The sequence below is a fragment of the Ictidomys tridecemlineatus genome, chromosome 13 (genome assembly GCF_052094955.1).
Source record: "Ictidomys tridecemlineatus isolate mIctTri1 chromosome 13, mIctTri1.hap1, whole genome shotgun sequence".
Classification (NCBI taxonomy): Eukaryota; Metazoa; Chordata; class Mammalia; order Rodentia; family Sciuridae; genus Ictidomys; species Ictidomys tridecemlineatus.
Window position 1 is genome coordinate 94133966 of NC_135489.1, and position 18625 is coordinate 94152590.

General features: G+C 38.7%; 1 protein-coding gene across 3 annotated transcripts in view; it reads right to left on the reverse strand.

The window, feature by feature from the left end:
- Nucleotides 1-1928: 1928 nt before the first annotated feature.
- The window catches only part of Iars1 (isoleucyl-tRNA synthetase 1), a 59702-nt gene continuing 43005 nt past the window's right edge, over nt 1929-18625 (reverse strand). For 2 of the 3 annotated variants that reach the window (XM_005320861.4, XM_078030594.1), the window contains 7 exons: nt 17659-17754; nt 16570-16746; nt 16029-16134; nt 9201-9326; nt 8415-8558; nt 7383-7535; nt 1929-3134 (listed from right to left, as the gene is read on the reverse strand). In XM_005320861.4, coding sequence (XP_005320918.2) covers nt 3052-3134; nt 7383-7535; nt 8415-8558; nt 9201-9326; nt 16029-16134; nt 16570-16746; nt 17659-17754 — 885 coding nt within the window. In that variant the 3' untranslated portion in view covers nt 1929-3051. Of the gene's footprint in view, nt 3135-7382; nt 7536-8414; nt 8559-9200; nt 9327-15725; nt 15873-16028; nt 16135-16569; nt 16747-17658; nt 17755-18625 lie in introns of those variants that run through there. The other variant, XR_005727347.2, reaches the window with a different exon arrangement.

Here is an 18625-nt window from a genome sequence, read left to right on the forward strand (position 1 = left end):
CATTTGACCTTTCTTCCATGTTAGAGGCTTTCATTATAAAATCTGGTAATTATGGAGGGAGTTTCATAAATAAATAAGAATTAGGACTTCTATAGTTTGGATCTTAATGGCACCCAAAGAGCCATGTGTTAAAGGCTTAGCTCCCAGCTTGGCACTACTGGGAGGTGGTAGAATGTTAAGAGGTGAGGCCTGGTGGGCAGTCTTCTTGTCATTGGGGGTGGGCCCTTGAAGGGGGACTGTGGGACCCCCAACCTCTTCCTTTTTTGTCTTCCAGGCATGAGGTGACAAAAAAAGGGAAAAGGATTTGCTCCACCATGCATTTCCTGCCATGATGTGCTGCTTTGCCACAGGCCCCAAAGCAACCGGGCCAACCAAGAAGGGGTGGAAACTGACAAAAGTTGTGAGCCCAAAATGAGCCTTTTCTCCTTATAAGTTGATTACTCAAGTATGTGTTATAATAACAGAAAGCCAACACGGCATCTACAACACTGAAGTAAGACAGTAACTATCAATTTTGAACTTAATTATAGGTTGGTCAGTGAGCCATTAGCTAATACCTGGTGTTAGAATTTTTACAATTTTCTTCTTTTAGTGGGCAGTATATATAAAGCCACATAAATCTTGTTTCCATTGCAGTAGTGTATAAAAAGCAAAGTGGCCTTATCTTATGCTAGGAAGGCATGTCTTTGCCCGGGTTTGGGTCATAATGGATAGTCCTGGGTTAGGGTACAGGGCAGGGGTATAATCACATCAGAAAACTATCAAGGCAGAGGCAGTATCAACTGACTTTCCCTAAATTCTGCCCTGAGCATCTCTTTGGTTAATTTTAACTTGGCTCTTCTGCAAGATGTTTCTGTGTTAGAGCCAGTTGACATGGTCCCAAAAGCTCTGAAACAGTGAGCCAAAATAAATTCTCCCCCTTCAGTTATTTGTCGGGTATTTGTTATAACCACGAATATAACTGCTTTCGGTAAGGTCTGAATCCTTCTAGGGAATTATCTAACCTAGGACTGGTTTGGGGAATCTTCCAAACTTGTAAATGCCCTTGTTTTCAACTCACTGATTTCCACCATCCAGGTTCACTTTTATGTTAGAGTTTGGCTCTGGAATGCTCCTAAGGTCTCAAGTGTTGCAAACTTAGACACCAGTGCAGCAATGTTCAGAGGGGGCTTTTGGGAAGTGACTGAACCATGAGGGCTCTTCTGATCTGTCAGTGGATATAATCCATTGATAGGTGAATGGATTACATGGGGGCACTGTTGGAGGAATTAGGTCACTAGGGGCATGTCTGGAAGGGTGCTTCTTATCTCTGGCCCTTCCTCTCTTTCTCCTTTCCAGCTGCTATGGGCGGAGTAGCTTTCCTAAGCTCTGGCACACCCTTCTGTCATGTTTCTGCCACACTGAAACCTCTGAAAATGAGCCATAATAAACTTTTACTCCATTAGGTTATGTCAGGTATTTTGGTCAAAGTGATGAAGAGCTGACTAATATACTCTATTACCCTCTCATGCCAACTGTGGGGGTGTAGAGAGTTGTCTAGCCACTCTTCCCTATTTTCATGCCTTGCCTTTATCCTTAGCCCTAGAGGAAATTGGTACTGAGGATTCTGAGCTGTAAATACATTTCTTATCCTTCTGTGGCCTATTTAAAACTGGGCTTTGTTGGGTCTACAAGTTAGTTAATGCCCGTCTATCTGCTTTCCAGTTCCCCAAATTCTGGTAGTTGTTTCCTTTGATTTCTCCAACTTTGTGGGTGTGTTTGAGTGCATTTGTTGTAGCAGTCATCAGGATGTGTCATTCAGACTGTCCTTCAAAAGAATCTGATGTGGAAGTGAGCTGGCTGGCAGCTTCTGGCTGTTGTACTTTTTTTTTTTTTTTTTTTTTTTTTAAAGAGAGAGTGAGAGAGAGAGGGGGACAGAGAGAGAGAGAGAATTTTAACATTTATTTATTTTTTCTTAGTTCTCGGCGGACACAACATCTTTGTTGGTATGTGGTGCTGCTGAGGATCGAACCCGGGCCGCACGCATGCTAGGCGAGCGCGCTACCGCTTGAGCCACATCCCCAGCCCCCCTGGCTGTTGTACTTTGAGATCCATCAAGGTATTTGTGCCAAGGCAATGATCCCTGTGGGCTACTCCTAGACACTAACTCACCAAGGCATGGGGCACAAAGACAGGCCATTTCCACCAAACTCCAAACTCTGATGACAGGAATACTTGCCTGGAGACTCTCCACTGGCCTGACTACATTGTCTCACTGCTTTTTGTGTACTCGTCCTCCCTTTTCTCTTTTTATAAGAATCAGACCTATGCTGTAGTACGAAGTACCCATGCTTGTTCTCGTTTCCTGTCATCCTTCATTTATGTTTCTTCTAATACACGTTTGTGCATCTAATTTTGTCTTGGTATATGCTTCTTTAAGGACTCAAACTGTCAACCAAGGTTTTGGGAAGAGGTGTTATTAGGTTTATAATTCACTGTCTTAATACAGAAATCACAATTAAGTTTTTATATGTTTAAAAGATTACAAGTCCAGTTTCATTAAATCATAGGAGAATGAATCACTTCTAACAAACATATCTGAAAGAGATTTTGATTTACTGTTTTGATTTACTGGAACTTAAAATATGTCATCATATTACCCAGGAAAATCCAGGTAGCAGAAATATATAACATGTTCATTTCTTTAAGAGGTCTCAAATTAGTTTTAAAAGGTCAAAATGATGTACATATAAGTATATATACTGTGCCATTTAAATCACTTCTACTTTCTGTAAGTGAAGAACTCAAGTAGAGAAATAAACTATAAACTTTGTGGTGCTGAGGTAATATCATAACCTTTCCCCAACGTGACTGCATAGGTGTTTAAGGTTAAGTGTGAATATTATGTGAGGTCTCAAGTTAATTAATTAATCCCATTTGAATTTTAGGCCCAAAGCGGCCTATCAGACATGCACCTGAAGGAAGTATCTTCAACAGGTCCATGTGTACACAAGTGTAGGCGATGGGTGTAAGTCAGGGAAAGGCTTACTGAACCACACTGATAATTCAACATTAGAAGTCTGCAGTTGTTGGCAACACAGAAACATACACAGTCTTCATATTCAAAGTCTTCATGGGGATGTCTTCTGTGATTTCTAGAATGGAAAGAAAAAATTTAAAAAACCAATATTCTATCTAGTACGAGTAAGTAACATATTTTTAAAAATGTTAACTGGTTATGTAGTAAGAAATCTGGCCTCATCCTAAGTAAGATCTGACCTTGTCCCTGCTTCTAAAGTGATCCTCTAAATCCTTGGAATTTCCTGGTAGGAATGACCACACACAATAGTTGATGCTAATGAGATGACTCATGGTAGAGTTGGCACACCAGAAAGACTTACTGTATGATTCAGGGTAGGGACTGAGCGACACAGTATCAGTTGATATAGAAACCAGTCAGCCGTGGGAGCAATGAATCAAATCATGCCTATATAATAAAACCTCAAGGCTCTTGTGAGCTACCCTGGTTGGTAATACTCTGTACTGTCTCATTTGAAGAAGGTAACATTGATGCCATTCTGGCCCTGGGGATAGGACAATGGAAATACTTGGTTCTTTCCTAAATTCTGCCCTGAGCATCTCTTTGGTTAATTTTAACTTGGCTCTTCTGCAAGATGTTTCTGTGTTAGAGCCAGTTGACATGATCCCAAAAGCTCCCCTCTGCATGAGGAGAAGAGGACCTGGAGCCTCTCATTTGAATCCCTGTAAGATTCTACCCATTAATCTCTTTCTTTAGCTGGTTCTAATTTGTATCCTTCAACTATAATAGACAACCCATGGGTGTAATACCTTTCTCTGAGTCCTTTTGGCAAATTATTGAACCTGAGGATGATTTGGGATGCCCCCTGCCCCTGGAAGTTTAGTTGGTGCCAGAAGTGATGGTGGTCTTATGTAGATTCTTTACTTTGAGTTCACAGTTGAACCTTATCTCCTTGCAGTTGGAATGAGAAGTTTTGGGCAGACTACTGGAAACATCCAAAGGACCATTTCCTCACTTTACAGTGTGACTTACTCTGGGTACTGCCCAAAATGCTTTTTCCCCTCATAAGCATATATTTTACCAATAGAAAAAGTCCAGAAGGAGTGTCAACCCACTAGTACAGACATGCTTTCTAAAATAAAACTCTATAACTGGAAGAATATCTATTCCAGGTAAGGGTGAGCAGGGGTACACGACAGGCCTAAGACATGTTGCTACTATAAAGAAAGAAGTCATCAAAGGCTGAAGCGCTCATGTCAAAGAACACACAGGATTCAGTATGGCCAATGATGAAATCTTTGCACATCTAAAAGTATAATAAAGATGCAGTGTATTAAAACATACTAACTATAGGGGGAAAAGAAAGGAAAAAGAAATTTATAAGTTATTTGCCCACTGTGGGACATTTTGTCTCTGAGACAAAATGAGATCTGAATTTAAAAAGGAAAAGAACCAGCTTTCTCAAAAATAGCTGAGGTCTTAGCAGACAATTCTGGATGTGAAAAAACCCTCTAAGCTGTCTCCTTAATGGTAATGACAGGATCTGGAGATATTTAGAGTTTAGGGTTAAACACAAGAAGATGCTGAAGAGTTTCTAAATTATAAGCATTTTGTGGTCTAATTTACTAGGTTATTAATACTTTATGAAAAAAATTTTAAAAGGCAAATTATAATGAAAATGAGACTACAGATACTGGACTGAAAAAGGTACTGCACTGTAAGAAGTCCCAGCTTTGTGATAAGCTTGGGTAAGTCACCCTTATGCTCTTAGCTACTGGACTTTTGCCTGGCTAACCTCAGAGAAAAGGAATGGAGTAAGACAGTATAGGTAAGATCGCTGGTTGTATGAATCATGGTAGTATTATAAATATTTAATTCACAGAGACATGATTCTATCCGTGACCAATTCCAATCATTTAGATTACTTCTACTTTCTATACTTAAGAACTCAAGTACAGAAATAAACTTTGTGGGGCTGAGAAGCATGTGGTGATCAATGGATTCAAGGGCTAAGGAAAAGGAGGTAGAAATGTGCTTATCATGATAGGAAGTTACATGTCCTACAGATGATTCTTACCACCATACCACTGTGAAAGAACCATGTGTGTAGGAGGGAAAGTAAAAACAGCCTCCTGATAGAGGGAAAGACTCAAAGACATAACTGGAAAGTCAGACAAGGCCCAGAACACAAAGGATCTTGTGTGCCAAGCTGAAGTTCTTGGAGTATTAAGCAATGGGGACCTTGGGGACTCTGAGTGGGGAACAGCATCATGGCAGGAATGTTCATGAAGACAATTTTGACAGAAGAATAGACTGTAGACAGGTGAAATGGATGATAACACCCTAAAAAAGGTGAGAGGATAAAAAACAAGGGAAAGTCACTGAAAGTAAATCTAAGGTAGAGTTGGCTGCTTTTCATTAAAGGGAGGGAGAGAGGAACTCAAGAGAAAATAAGGATTTGTACTTTATTAAGATTTTTTGGTGGTTTCTAATGGCTTAATGCTTTTTTTACTAAAGTCTGTGAAAGAGAAATTAGAAAAATCTCTTGGTCTACACAAACTAGGAAGTCTAAAACAGCCCTCCTCAAGAAACTGGGACTTCAAAAAGGAACAGATAGCAAAGGGATAAATATGAATAACATCTTTCACCAAAGGTGGGAGGGGAGAATGCACTGTTTAATAATAGCCTCCCCAACTACTTATCCACATTCTAACTTCCCAGAAGCTGTGAATGTAACCTTATTTGTAAAAAGAGGAAATAGAAGAGAAGGAAGCAATGTGACCAGGGAGCGATGGGGCTGCAAGGAAAGGATTCTTTCCTCAGCCTTAGGAGAGTGTAGCTTCACTGATATCTTGATTTCAGGCTTCAGAACGGTGAAAGAATAAATTTCTGTTGTCTTAAGCCACCCAGTGAGTGGCAGTTCACTGTGATGGCCCCAGGAAACCAGAACAGAAAGCAGGAGTCATTCAGCCCTACAGGGACATGCAGAACCTCCAGGAATTTCTGGCCTTGGGCATGATGGACTCAACTTTCTAAACACTCTCTGTGGCCCAAACAACTGAGCTGAAAGACAGTGTGGATGAACAGTGTCTCCAAGGAACTAGAGAAGTGTTCCTTAATGTTAAGTGATCCTTAAAATTGGGCTTCAATAGAAACAGTATAGAATAAGCAAAACAAATGAGTGACATAAACAGAAAGATGGAAATTAATAAAGAATGTTTAAAAAGGAAATGCTAGAAATCAAATCAGCACTATAATAGAAACAATGACTTCTATCAAAAAAATCTAAACCCTTAGGCATATCTTAGTAGAACTGCAGAAAATCAAAGACAATGGTAAAAATCTTGAAAGAATCCACAAGGAAAAACACCTTATTATGGAGAAGAAAGAATAAATCAGCCAAAATAAACTGGACTATGGCATACAAGGATGAAGAGAGGGAAAATACAAACACATAGGAGAGAGGCAGGGTGGTGTCTCTTGAAAATGTCTCATCAAAGTTCAAGGAAGAGATGATTATTAGAGAACGGATAAGAAGTTACTTTGGAACACACAATGCCTGGCAACTTTGCACAAGTGCTAAAAGACATAAACCCTGATTGAAAAGCCCCTCAGTCCTGCCTTATGCTTTGTAAGCAAAAGGATGGAAGGGCAGGAGATTTTGAGTTGGGATGGTGAGAAGGATGGCCGTGAACAGATCCCAGGAAGGGAAGTTGTTTGGGAAATGACTCCAGAGGCACCGAAAGTGAAGTGCTGGGTGAATAAGCAGGATTCCACGACAAAACTCCAGTGAAGGCTATGATGTCAACAGAGAAGTCGACAAAAGTGCCACCAAAACTGAAATCACAAAAGAGGTGATATGAAGGGGGAAAACGAGGGGAGAAAACACGTTGCTGCTAGACATCAGCTTGTGGAAGTTGCTGTCCTGATTTTGTTTTCTGAATTAATGGATGTCACCTACTGACCTAGCTCTTCATGTTATATGGCCCAGTAACAAAATGGAGTAAGCTTCATAAGTTGAAAAGGGAGGTAACCGAAGGTAATGTTAATTAAAACGTTTCCTTTAGGCTAGTATCTTACAATGTGATAATTTTGATTCTTGAGGAAGAGAACAAATTTTAGGTCAGCAAATATGCCCATTTACCTAGAAGCCCTATATTTGTAAATTATTTTCAAAGCAAAAAGTAATTACCCTTTCAATTATTATTTCTAAAAAATTATACTGTAGTTAGTTTCTAAAGAAATAGTGCAAAAAAAAAAAAAAAAAAGGTACCATCTCTTATACCCATAATATATAAATGGTTCATGGCATTAATAGCAACTTTCAATAAAGAAAAAAATTCACGGTCCATAATCCCCTTACCTTGTGTTTGAGTCTCATTCAGAAACAACTTTAGCTTCCTGCTTCGCAGGCCAAACACCTTGGCTGCCTCATACAGGAGACCTTGGTGGGTGAGTCCATTCTGCCCAAGTGGGTTTTCAAGCAGGAGGGTGCCCACTGTTCCCATTAAACACTCTGCAGAAGGAAAACAACCTGGATTAATGCCTGAGAGCTCACCTTCTAACACAGGCAGTGACTATGGACAGCTCTAATGGGTGGCACTGTTGGCTCCCAGGGCATCTAATAGCTAGACATACAGTCTGTAGAAACAGTCCTAGACAGTCTCCAAAGGTGAAGGAGACAAAGGAAAGAAAAATGGACTTATATAAAAGCCAGCAGCTTGGGGGAAGGACAGTCAGTAACACATAGTCAAGTGAAAAACCAAAAGACTTCCATAAAAATGCATATAATGACTGGGGCTGTGGCTCAGTGGTAGAGCATTTGCTTAGCACAAGTCAGATACTGGGTTTGATCCCCAGCATCACATTAAAAAAAGAAAGAAAGAAAATGGTATTGTGTCCACCTACAACTAAAACAACTACAACAACAACAAAAAATGCATACAACGAGTGATTTATTTCAAATGTGCCATGACACTAAGCTAAAATAGGTATCAATCTATAGATTCTTGATTAAGGCATGGAGGCATACAAGTTTTCAGAACATTTACCAAGGGAAAAAAGGGTAAAATAAAAATGAACAACAATGACAACGAAAATGATAAAAGAAAAAATTATAAAATGAAACATTCTGGGATTTAAACAATTGCTTCATTATTTGTCATTTTTACCTAACCTATTTATGTTGTTTCCTGACCACACCAGATAGATAAAGGCTTTCTCCATAAACACACTTTGAAAAGAAAAAAAACCTGTGGTGCTCTCCAAAGAGCTGGGGAGTCTACACTTTAAAATCACTGTTATGTGTTGACAAATACCCGAGTCATAGATTTGAGCCCTGAGGGAATCTTAATACCCAACACCCCACAGCCTGCCTGCCCCAGGAGACACGTACCTTGTGGCTCTGCATTCAGGAGCTGCAGGTTGATATATTCACAGAGAAGAGTACTGGGGCTGTTGACAGGAGAGGGAACTGATCCCGCAGTCACACAAAGTGTTTTTCCACTAAGACTCATCAAGTCAGTTTGGTTTTGTATTTCTAAAAATATAAAAAACTCTGAAGTCATTTACCTTTTCCTACTTCACTATTAAATTATCACGTTGTCTTTTTACAGTGGTGCTTTCCATTGACATCCAAAGAGTAGAAAATCTATATTTTGTTTTGTTTTGTTTTGTACTGGGAATTGAACTGAGGTAAGCATTCTACTACCGAGCTACATCCCCAGCCCCCAAAACAGTTGAAATACTTATATTGAAAAATAAATGGTATAATAATATAATTTAAAACAAAAAGCAATTTTTCCCTGTTATAACATGGCTCCTCTTAATCTCCAACTTCACCATGAAAAGTTTACATTTAAAAAATGATAATTATAATCAGCAAAAAAGTTGTAATTTTTAAAAACTATATCATAGCACGTAGATTTAGTAAGACTCAGGTACCATGCTTAATAAGTTACAACTCCCCAGAGGTGTCTCTGAATCCTGAAATCTGTCACATGGGGAGCTGGGTAGGATTGGACCTTGGCCTCCTGATAGGCCCAGGGTTTTCAGTGGAATCCCAATGAGGGGGCTCAGAGAGACATTGCAGCCTGGCACTGCTGAAGAGCTGCCAACTCCAAGTCAAGAAAAGCACCAGGGTTTGGTAGAGTCAAAGCACAGACATTCTCTTTCCACATACCTGTTTCACCATGGAAGATAGACAGCTCTGTATTTTTAACACCAAAAATGCTAGTAACAACATTCTTCAGCTTTAAAAGGTCCAACCTATTGTCCCCTTTTGGATTTTCTAGAAGCAAAACTCCACCTAAAAAATCCACAAAAATAAGATCTTTAAAAAAGTAAGACTTAAAAACAAATGTTTTACTTAGAGGAAAAGACAAGGTACACACAAGGGGGTTTAAAGCCCTAATATTTTATTTTCTCTTTTTCTGAAGTACATACTATTTCTATCTACTTAGTACAAGTTTTGGCAACCCTCAAGTAGATATGACTAAGGATGAGACTTTATAGTTCTCATCTTTTTCTAGATTCAAATCTTTGTATTTATAACCCCCATTTTTCATTTGGTGCCATTTGTAAATGCACAAAGTACAGAGTGGTTAGAAATACGATCTGATCATTATCTTAAAAAATACCCTTCAGTGGCCCTGATGTTGATGTATCCTAGACCTAGATTCAATTACAGATATTTACTTTATTGATTTATTTAAACGTATTCCTTTAAGGTAATTATAGTCACATGAAGTTATAGGAAATAATAGAGATACCACAGGTCCTAGTTCCTCTCAAAGATAACATCTTCACAAAATAATACGATATCACAACCAGGGTATCTACAATGATGTACTCAGCTAATCCTATTCAGATTTCCTCAGTTTTACTTTTACTTATTGGGGTGTGTGTTTAGTTCTCTTCAGTTTTAATACTGGTGTAGATCCTGCATCCATCATCACCATTAAGATACAGAATAGTTCTGTCATCAAAAGAATCCTGTTTCCTTCTGATAAGCACCCTAATGCCTCCACAACTCGTAGCAAATAATAGTCTTTATTCCTGTGGTATCATTTCAAAAGTGCAATCACACATGGTGTAATTTTGGGGACTTTTTTTCCAGCCAGCATCATCTCTAAAGGATTAAAATAAGTGGCAGTGATAATCAACGGTTGTTCCTTCTTATTGCTGAGCAGTGTTCTGTGGTATGAATGAATCACACTTTGCTATTTTACCTGCTGAAGAGCATCCTGGTTTTGGCTACTATGTGTTTGGTTATATCCACAAACAGGTGACCTGGTGAACATGTTTTCAGTTCACTGGGATAAATACCTAGCAGCACAACTGTTGACTCATCATGGAAAGCACAGGCTTGGTTTCTATAAGACACTGACAAACCCGTTCCCAGAGTGGCTGTGCCATTTTACATTTCCCCAGCATTGTATGAGATCTAGCTCCTCTGCATCCTCACCAGCATTTATCTGAGTCACTCTGATAGGTGTGCAGCAAACCTCACTGTGGTTTTAATTTGTATTTCCCTAATGGCTAACGATGTTACTATTTTCATCATTAGCATATTCTCTTACAAGAATGTTTATACTTTTTTTCTAATTGGATTGTATTTTTACTATTGAGTGCTGATAGATCTCTACATTTTAGATGTTTTTTGTTGGATATGTTGTTTATAAAAGCCTCCCAGTCTGCCGCTTGTTTTTCATTCATTTTACGTATTTTTTACAAGGAAAATCGTTTTAATGTTGATAAAGTTCAATTTACCAATTTTCCCTTTTATGGACAGTGTTCTTGGTGTCCAGTCTTTAAAACTTTGTGCCTAAATGAAAAATCCTGTTTTTTCCACAAATATAAGTGGAAACCTTGGGCCATATGAATTATTTATTCCATGCTTATATGCAGCCATATGAAGAGAGGGAAAAAAACCCCTAATATCTCACATGAAAGTATAAACTGCTTACCACATTTTTGAAACAGAATTCAGCTATATAAAAAAATAATTATGCACCACAACCAAGTAGGGTCTATTCCAGGAATGTAAGGCTTATTCAATTTTCAAAATTCAATCAGTGTAACCCTAGCCAGAGCAATTAGATAGAAGAAAAAAATTAAAGACATACAAATAGGGAAAAAAGAACTCAAACTATCCCTATGTGGCGACAACATAATTCCCTATTAAGAAGACCCAAAAAAACTCCACCAAAAAACTTCTAGAACTCATAAATGAATTAAGCAAAGTAGCAGGATATAAAATCAACACCCATAAATCAATTATGTTCTTATGTATCAGTAACGAATCAACTGAAAGAGAAATTAGGAAAACTACCCCATTCATGAGCTGGGGTTGTGGCTCACCACTGGTAGAGCACTTGCCTAGCATGTGTGAGACACTAGGTTTAATTCTCAGCACCACATTAAGTAAATAAATAAAATATCATGTCCAACTACAACTAAATATATATACACATTATATGTATATGTATATAAAAACCCACCCCATTCATAATAGCCTCAAAAACAAAACAAAAATAAACAAAAAACCAAAATGGGAATCAATCTAACAAAAGATGTGAAAGACCTCTACGACAAAACTACAGAACTCTAAAGAAAGAAATTGAAGACCTTAGAAGATGGGAAGATCTCCCATGTTATTAGGTAGGCAGAATTAATGTAGTCAAAATGGCCATACTACCAAAAGTGCTACAGAGATTTAATTTAATTCTTATTAAGGTTTTGATGACATTCTTCATAGAAATAGAAAAAGCAGTCATGAAATTTATTTTGAAAAATAAGAGGCTCAGAATAGCCAAAGCAATCCTTAGTGAGAAAAGTGAGGCATCACAATACCAAAACTTAAATTATACTACAGAGCTATAGTGACAAAAATGGCATGGTATTGGCACCAAAATAGACACACCCATATAAGTATAGTTATCTCATACTAGAAAAAGGTGCCAAAAACATACATTGGAGAAAAGATAGCCTCTTCAACAAATGGTGTTGGGAAAACTGGAAATCCATATGCAGCAAAATGAAATTAACCTCCTATCTCTCACCATGCACAAAACTCAGAGTAGATCAAGGACCTACTCATTAGATCAGAGACCCTATGCCAAATAGAAGAAAAAGTTGGCCCAAATCTATATCATGTCAGCTTAGAAACTAACTTCCAACAAGACTCCTACAGCGCAAGAAATAAAATCAAGAATCAATAAATAGAATTTTTTTTCTTTAAAAAAAATTTTTGTTCTAATTAATTATACATAAAGTAGAATGCACTTTGATATACCATATCAAACTAAAAAGCTTCTTCACAGCAAACGATATGAAGAGAGAGCCTAAAGAATGGGATAAAATCTTTATCACCTACTGTGGGAGATCAACCTTGCACATGACTGAGTCATACTCCCTGGCTGGGTGCTGAGGTGCTCAGTCACAGCAATGTGGCAGAACTTTCCCCACCTTTCTTGGGTTCCAGGGACAGTGTCTCCTGCATGGGTGTGTCTTGCTATAGCCCCATGGGTGGAGCTACACTCATCTGTTCCTTTGTAATATAACCCCTTGCCCTGTTTAGGATAGAATCTTCCATGGAAGTGCCTTGTGTGTGTGTCCCCTTCTCTTACTGTGTCCTTGGGTGTGGCCTACCTAGATGTCAGTCAACCTGTTCACAGTGGACATCAAGAAGATAGACTCAGCCCCCTGAAACCTGACCCCTTGCCTCATTTGAATAGCTTCTCTTCAAATAAAAGGGGTCAGCGTGTGCTCTCTCTTCCTGAGGACCCTTAAGGTCAGAGGAGCCCTCACAGCGATCCCAAAGAAAAAGGTACTTGTGTCTCTTGTGTGGTTATTTTGCGCAGACCAGTTAGCCCAGGTTACCTGGAGTGATTCCTGAGCCTTTTAGTCGAGAGAACAGAAACACAGCAACCTACACTTCATTTGACCCAGCTATCCCACTCCTAGGTTTATACCCGAAGGACTTAAATCAGCATACTATAGTGACACTGCCACAACAATGTTTATAGCAGCTCAATTCACAATAGCTAAGTTATGGAACCAACCAATAAATAAGGTGGGTTCAAACTAAAAAGATTCTTCTCAGCAAAAGAAACAATCAGTGGAATGAATAAGAGAGCCTACAGAATGGGAACAAATTTTTACCACATGCACATCGGATAGAGCACTAATCTCTAAGATATATAAAGAACTCAAAAATCTTAACACCAAAACCCCCCCAAATAACCCAATCAATAAATGGGCCAAGAAACTGAACAGAAGATGATACACAATCAATCAACAAATATATGAAAAAATGTTCAATTTCTCTAGCAATCTGAGCAATGCAAATCAAAATTTCATCCCTCTCCAGTCAGAATGGCAGCTATTAAGAATACAAAGAGGGGCTGGGGCTGTGGCTCAGCCACAGAGTTCTTGCCTAGCACGTGCGAGGCACTGGGTTCAATCCTCAGCACCACCTAATAATAATAATAATAATAATAATAATAAGAAGAAGAAGAAGAAGAAGAAGAAGTAAATAAAACCAAATGCTGAATGTTTTCTCGGATATGGCGGTAGTAAAGATGGTAAGATGTGATGGACATCACTGCCCTAAGTACGTGTATGAAAACATGAATGGTGTGACTCGACTCTGTGTACAACCAGAGACATGAAAAATTGTGCTCTATTTGTGTAATATGAATTGAATTGCATTCTGCTGTCATATATAACAAGTTAGAATAAATAAAATAAAATTTAAAAATTAAAATATATATATATTAAAAAAAATTAAATAAATAAAAAAGAACTCCAGTAGCACAGGGCACAGTGGTGAATGCCTATAATCCCAGGAATTTGGGAGGCTAAGGCAGGAGGATTGCAAGTTCAAAGTCAGCCTCAGTAATTCAGGAAGGTCCTAAGCAACTTAGCAAGACCCTCCCTCAAAATAAAAAATAAAAGGGCTGGGCATGTGACTCGTGGCTCAGTGGTTAAATGTCCCTTGATTCAATCCCTGGTATCTCCCCTGTCCCCTCAAAAAACATACTCAATCAGCTATTCTTGTAGGAATGGTCTGCTGGCAACATATTTGTTTAGTTTTCTCTCATTTTCCCATCATCCTGTAGGTTTCCTGATATAGCGTTCTAGACAGGTAATATATATCTTTCAAGAGCTGAAAAATGTCTTTTACTTTCTGGCCTGTTTTCTGATCAGAAAACAATATAAGGTATTTTATCTCTCTCACTACTTTCAACACATTTTGTCAAATTTTCAGTAGTTGGATTATGATGTGTATTGATTTGTACTCTTTGGGGTTTATCCTGTTTGTGTTTCACTCAGTGTGTTAGTCTGTCCAGACTCTATTATAACAAAATGCCACAGGCTAGGTAGCTTATAAAACTAGATAAATTCATTTTTCATATTTCTGAAGACTGAGCGGTTCAAGATCGAGACACCCACAGATTTGGTGTCTAGTAAGGGACCATGTCCAAGTTCATAGATGGCACTTTTTTGCTGTGTCCTAATATAGTAGAAGGGGTGACTATCTCTCTGGGGTCCCTTTTATACATTTTGGCAACTTAGGAGGTTTCAGCTATTATTTCTGAGTACTCTTTTAGTCCTATCCTCTCTCTTCTGACTCCAGTAACAAGAATGTTAATCTTTTGATACTCATTTTTTTCCAACTCTGTTGTTCAGAAATAGATAATTTTTTTTCCCATCTTCCTAGTTCATTGATTCTTTCCTTTCTCTTCTATTTTTGCTGAGTCTATCCACTGAGGTTTTTGGTTTTTTTTTTTTAAAAGCTATATTTTTCCTCCTTTTTTAGTACTGGAGGTTGAACTCAGGATCTCGTGTCTGCATGGTATGTAAGTGCTCAACCACTAAGCCACATGCCCAGCCCATTTATATTTTTTTTGTTTTGTTTTGAGAAAGGGTTTTGCCAAGTTGCCCAGGCTGCCTTAAACTTTCAATCCTCCTGCTCAGCCTCCCAAGTAGCTGGGATTATAGACATGCACTACCACATGAAGGTTAGTTGTATTTTTCAGTTCTAAAATTTCCATTGGATTCTTCTTTATACCTTCTATTTCTTTGCTGAGGCCTTGTATTTTTCATTTGTTTCTATTATATTTGTTATTAATCCCTGAAACATTATTATGGTTGCTTTAAATTCTGAGACAATTTTAACATTTCAGTCATGTCAGTAAGTATTTGCATCTTTTCTCATTCAGTTTGAGATCTTCTTGGTTCTTGGTATGATCAGTGATTTTCCTGGACATTTGAGTAAGATCTCTATTTTAGTTGACTTTGATGTCACACTGGCAGGTAAAAGGGACACTGCCTAGTTACTTCCAGGTGGGAGAAGGAGTCCAGGTTCACTATCAGGCTCTACTTAAACCAAGCTTGTTCTTACTATGGGGTGGCAAGGAAGAGAGATCTCATTCTCCTCTAGAGCCCCAGTTAAATGGTGGTGTCTCTTTACTGCTCCTCCACACTTATCTAGCTTAGGTAAGGCCCTGGGTTCAATCCCCAGAACCCCAAACAAAATAAAAGAAAAATCCTACCCCTTTGTTTAGAGAAAGCAAGGTTGGTTGTGTTTTTTTTTTTTTTTTTTTTCCGGTCTGTACTTGTTGGCATTTCTAGGTTGCCAACTTCTTAAGCCCTACGTTTGATATATATGAGGCAAAAAAAGAAAATCCAGGGAACTCACCACTATAATGTTGCTTGGTTTCAACATTCCTAGCTGGTCTGCTTTCTTCCCTCTACCTTTGACAGTCTTATGTTTGCTTTGGTATATAATGGACTGGGTATTTTGATGTATTTAATGGGAGGAATTGGGAAAAACACGTCCATCTTCCTGTAAGTGCAAGTCCATCATTTACTTTAATGGATTCACTTTGATGTCAATTAAAAACAAAAAGTTATCTGATTTTACCAATTCCCTTCTGATAGCCTAAAGATTCCCAAAGGTTTAAATAATGCCATACAAGCCATGGAATTAATTTCCTCCTACCTTGTTCACTGCCGTTTGCACAAATGTTAAGGTTGACATATGCACAAGCAGGACCAGACAGGGATGATCCTTTAGTCAGTGTGATCTCCAATTCAGACCCCTTTAACTGAGCAAATGAGAACATATGATTAACTGCAGCCTTTAGAATGCAGTGTGTCACACCATCACTGAATTCTTAACAAGAACAATAAATCTTAAAAAAAAAAAAAAAAGGATTCCCATTCTTTTATTCTGTTCTTTAAACAATTGTCATTTACTTCTAACGATTATCACCAGCATCTATAATATCAACTTTTCTAGACTAAACAGATCCACATAGTTATTTCATTTCCTGGCAGATCTCACACACCCTCCTGGCTACCTCCTCCAAGAGAACTTGTAGGAGAACAGTTCTGCTTCCCTCCCCTTCATTTCTTCTGGATTCCTCTCTGACCCTACTCACTACCATTCAGAGTAATACTTCTACTGGGGGCCAGAATATCCAGATGTAACTAAATAAACTTAAAGTAAAACCAAATCTGAAACAGAATTCTGAACTCACCTGTGTTTTTTCCTTAATAAGGATTTTATCTGATGTAGGAACTGGGTATGGTTTCAAGGGAGCTTTTATGGTGGCAAATATGAATTCTGTGTGGCTTTCAATAACGTTATTCAGGTATCTTTCTTCAGACGTTGCATTATAATAGACTGTTATTTCATCAGTTGGAACCAGATTACACTGAAAGTATATACAGAAAAATTTAAAAAGGAAGCACATTTTGCTAATCAAAACTCAAGGTACTGTCAAACCAGTCCTGACAACACCGCATTGGATCACGAAGCAAGGGCTGCGTCCTTGGGAAGAGCTATACTGTAAGAACACGACTGGCTTTGTGGTCCTCTGCTTATTCTTTGGGAAGATAGGATGGGTGTCTTCCTAGTACAATCAGCCCCCTATGAATATTGAAACAAAGGAACAACTGAGAACTCACTCAAAAAGCTCTGAACTGGGAAAGTGTGCACAAACACTCCTGTGATCTGCCGGATGACTCCTCTGAGACCCACAGGTCCCAGACATCTGGCCTGGGGAGGAAGATATATAGGAGAACTCCTAAATGTCGACACCTCCTTGAGGTAAGAGTTTTCCCATTCTCTCACTGGGTTTGGTGGCCCCTCTGCTCTGCAGGCAGTGGGCTCTGTGCCTTCCTCAGTTCCCAAATGAGGAAAAACCATCCCACTCTGTCCAGGCCCCAAATCTCTCCCCTGCGCAAGAAGCCCTCCACACTGCCTGCAGGTCTGCCTTCCTCAGAGACACTGTCATCTCTAGTTACTTTCTGCACCAGCCAGAGAGCTATCGTCCCAGGTGATTTTGTGGAAGCACGATGAAATTGAAAAAGAATGGTAAGGGGCATAGGTTGGCTAAAAATTCTTGTTCAAAGAAATAAAAAGAACCATATCCAGCTTGAGAGTGTGTAAGCAGGTAGAAAAAGAGGCCTATTTTCCCTGTAGAGTACAATCTTAACAGACAACGGATTAATGAATCATTACCATTAATCCATCAGCTTAACTTACATTACATGCCTTGCTGGTCCTTGTTAACAACCAACATAAAACAAACACAGGCAGCTTCTCCTTGATCTGACAAACTGACCTTCTTTCGAAGTTTCTGGATGCGATTGATGACTTCCCGAGCCATTCCCTCATCCACCATTGATTGGTCAGGGGTGACATCCAAGAGCACCAAAGCCTGCAGAAGGAGCAGCGCACAACATGACAATCAAGAAGAACCCGTCTTTCAAACTCGGCAAAATGTTACTTAAAACTAATTCTTGGTTATAGTTGAGAGGTAGAGTGCTTGCCTATATGAATAAGGACCTGGGTTTGATCCCCAGCAACATCAAAAAAAAAAAAAAAAAAAAGAAGTAAAAACTGAATTCTCAGGAGTCTATGATGCAATACCATTTACTCATTTTACTGGGCAAAGGAAATAAAATTGATCCAGTACCTTCACCATTCAGGTACTTCTTTGTAAATAGCTATCCTTCACCACAGGAGAAAGATGTAGCATTTATTTCTTTGTAGGGTGCTGCTCACAGGAGATGACATGAGACCCTCTTTCACAAGTCCCTCATGAAACTCTGTATTTGGGTCATCTAATAACAAGTATCAAGTCTACTAATAATTAAGATAAACAAACATGACATCCCCCAGAAAAATAAACTTTGTATACCACAAATGAGTGGACTGAGGCCTCAAAGCAGCCAACTCCAGGCAATTTTCTTGATCTGTGACCACTGATGATCCTTTAGTTTGTCAGTATGATTCAAAACGTGAATTCTAGAACGGATTTCAATACTTTTTATATGACTTGATTTAAGCTGCCATCTTATTCCTAACCTTGGTTCCTATCACATCTGTTCTGAAGGTTTTGGTTATATGCAGTAATAATGACACTACTACTTTGATTACATAACACGTTATAGGGTGAAATATACTCTACAAAAGTCCTTGTAAATCGGGAATCATCCATTTCCCTTGGAGTAAACTCAATCAGAGAAATTCACAAACCGCCTTAATACACAAAAAGATCAGAGATACAGGTGGAAGTGGATATAGCC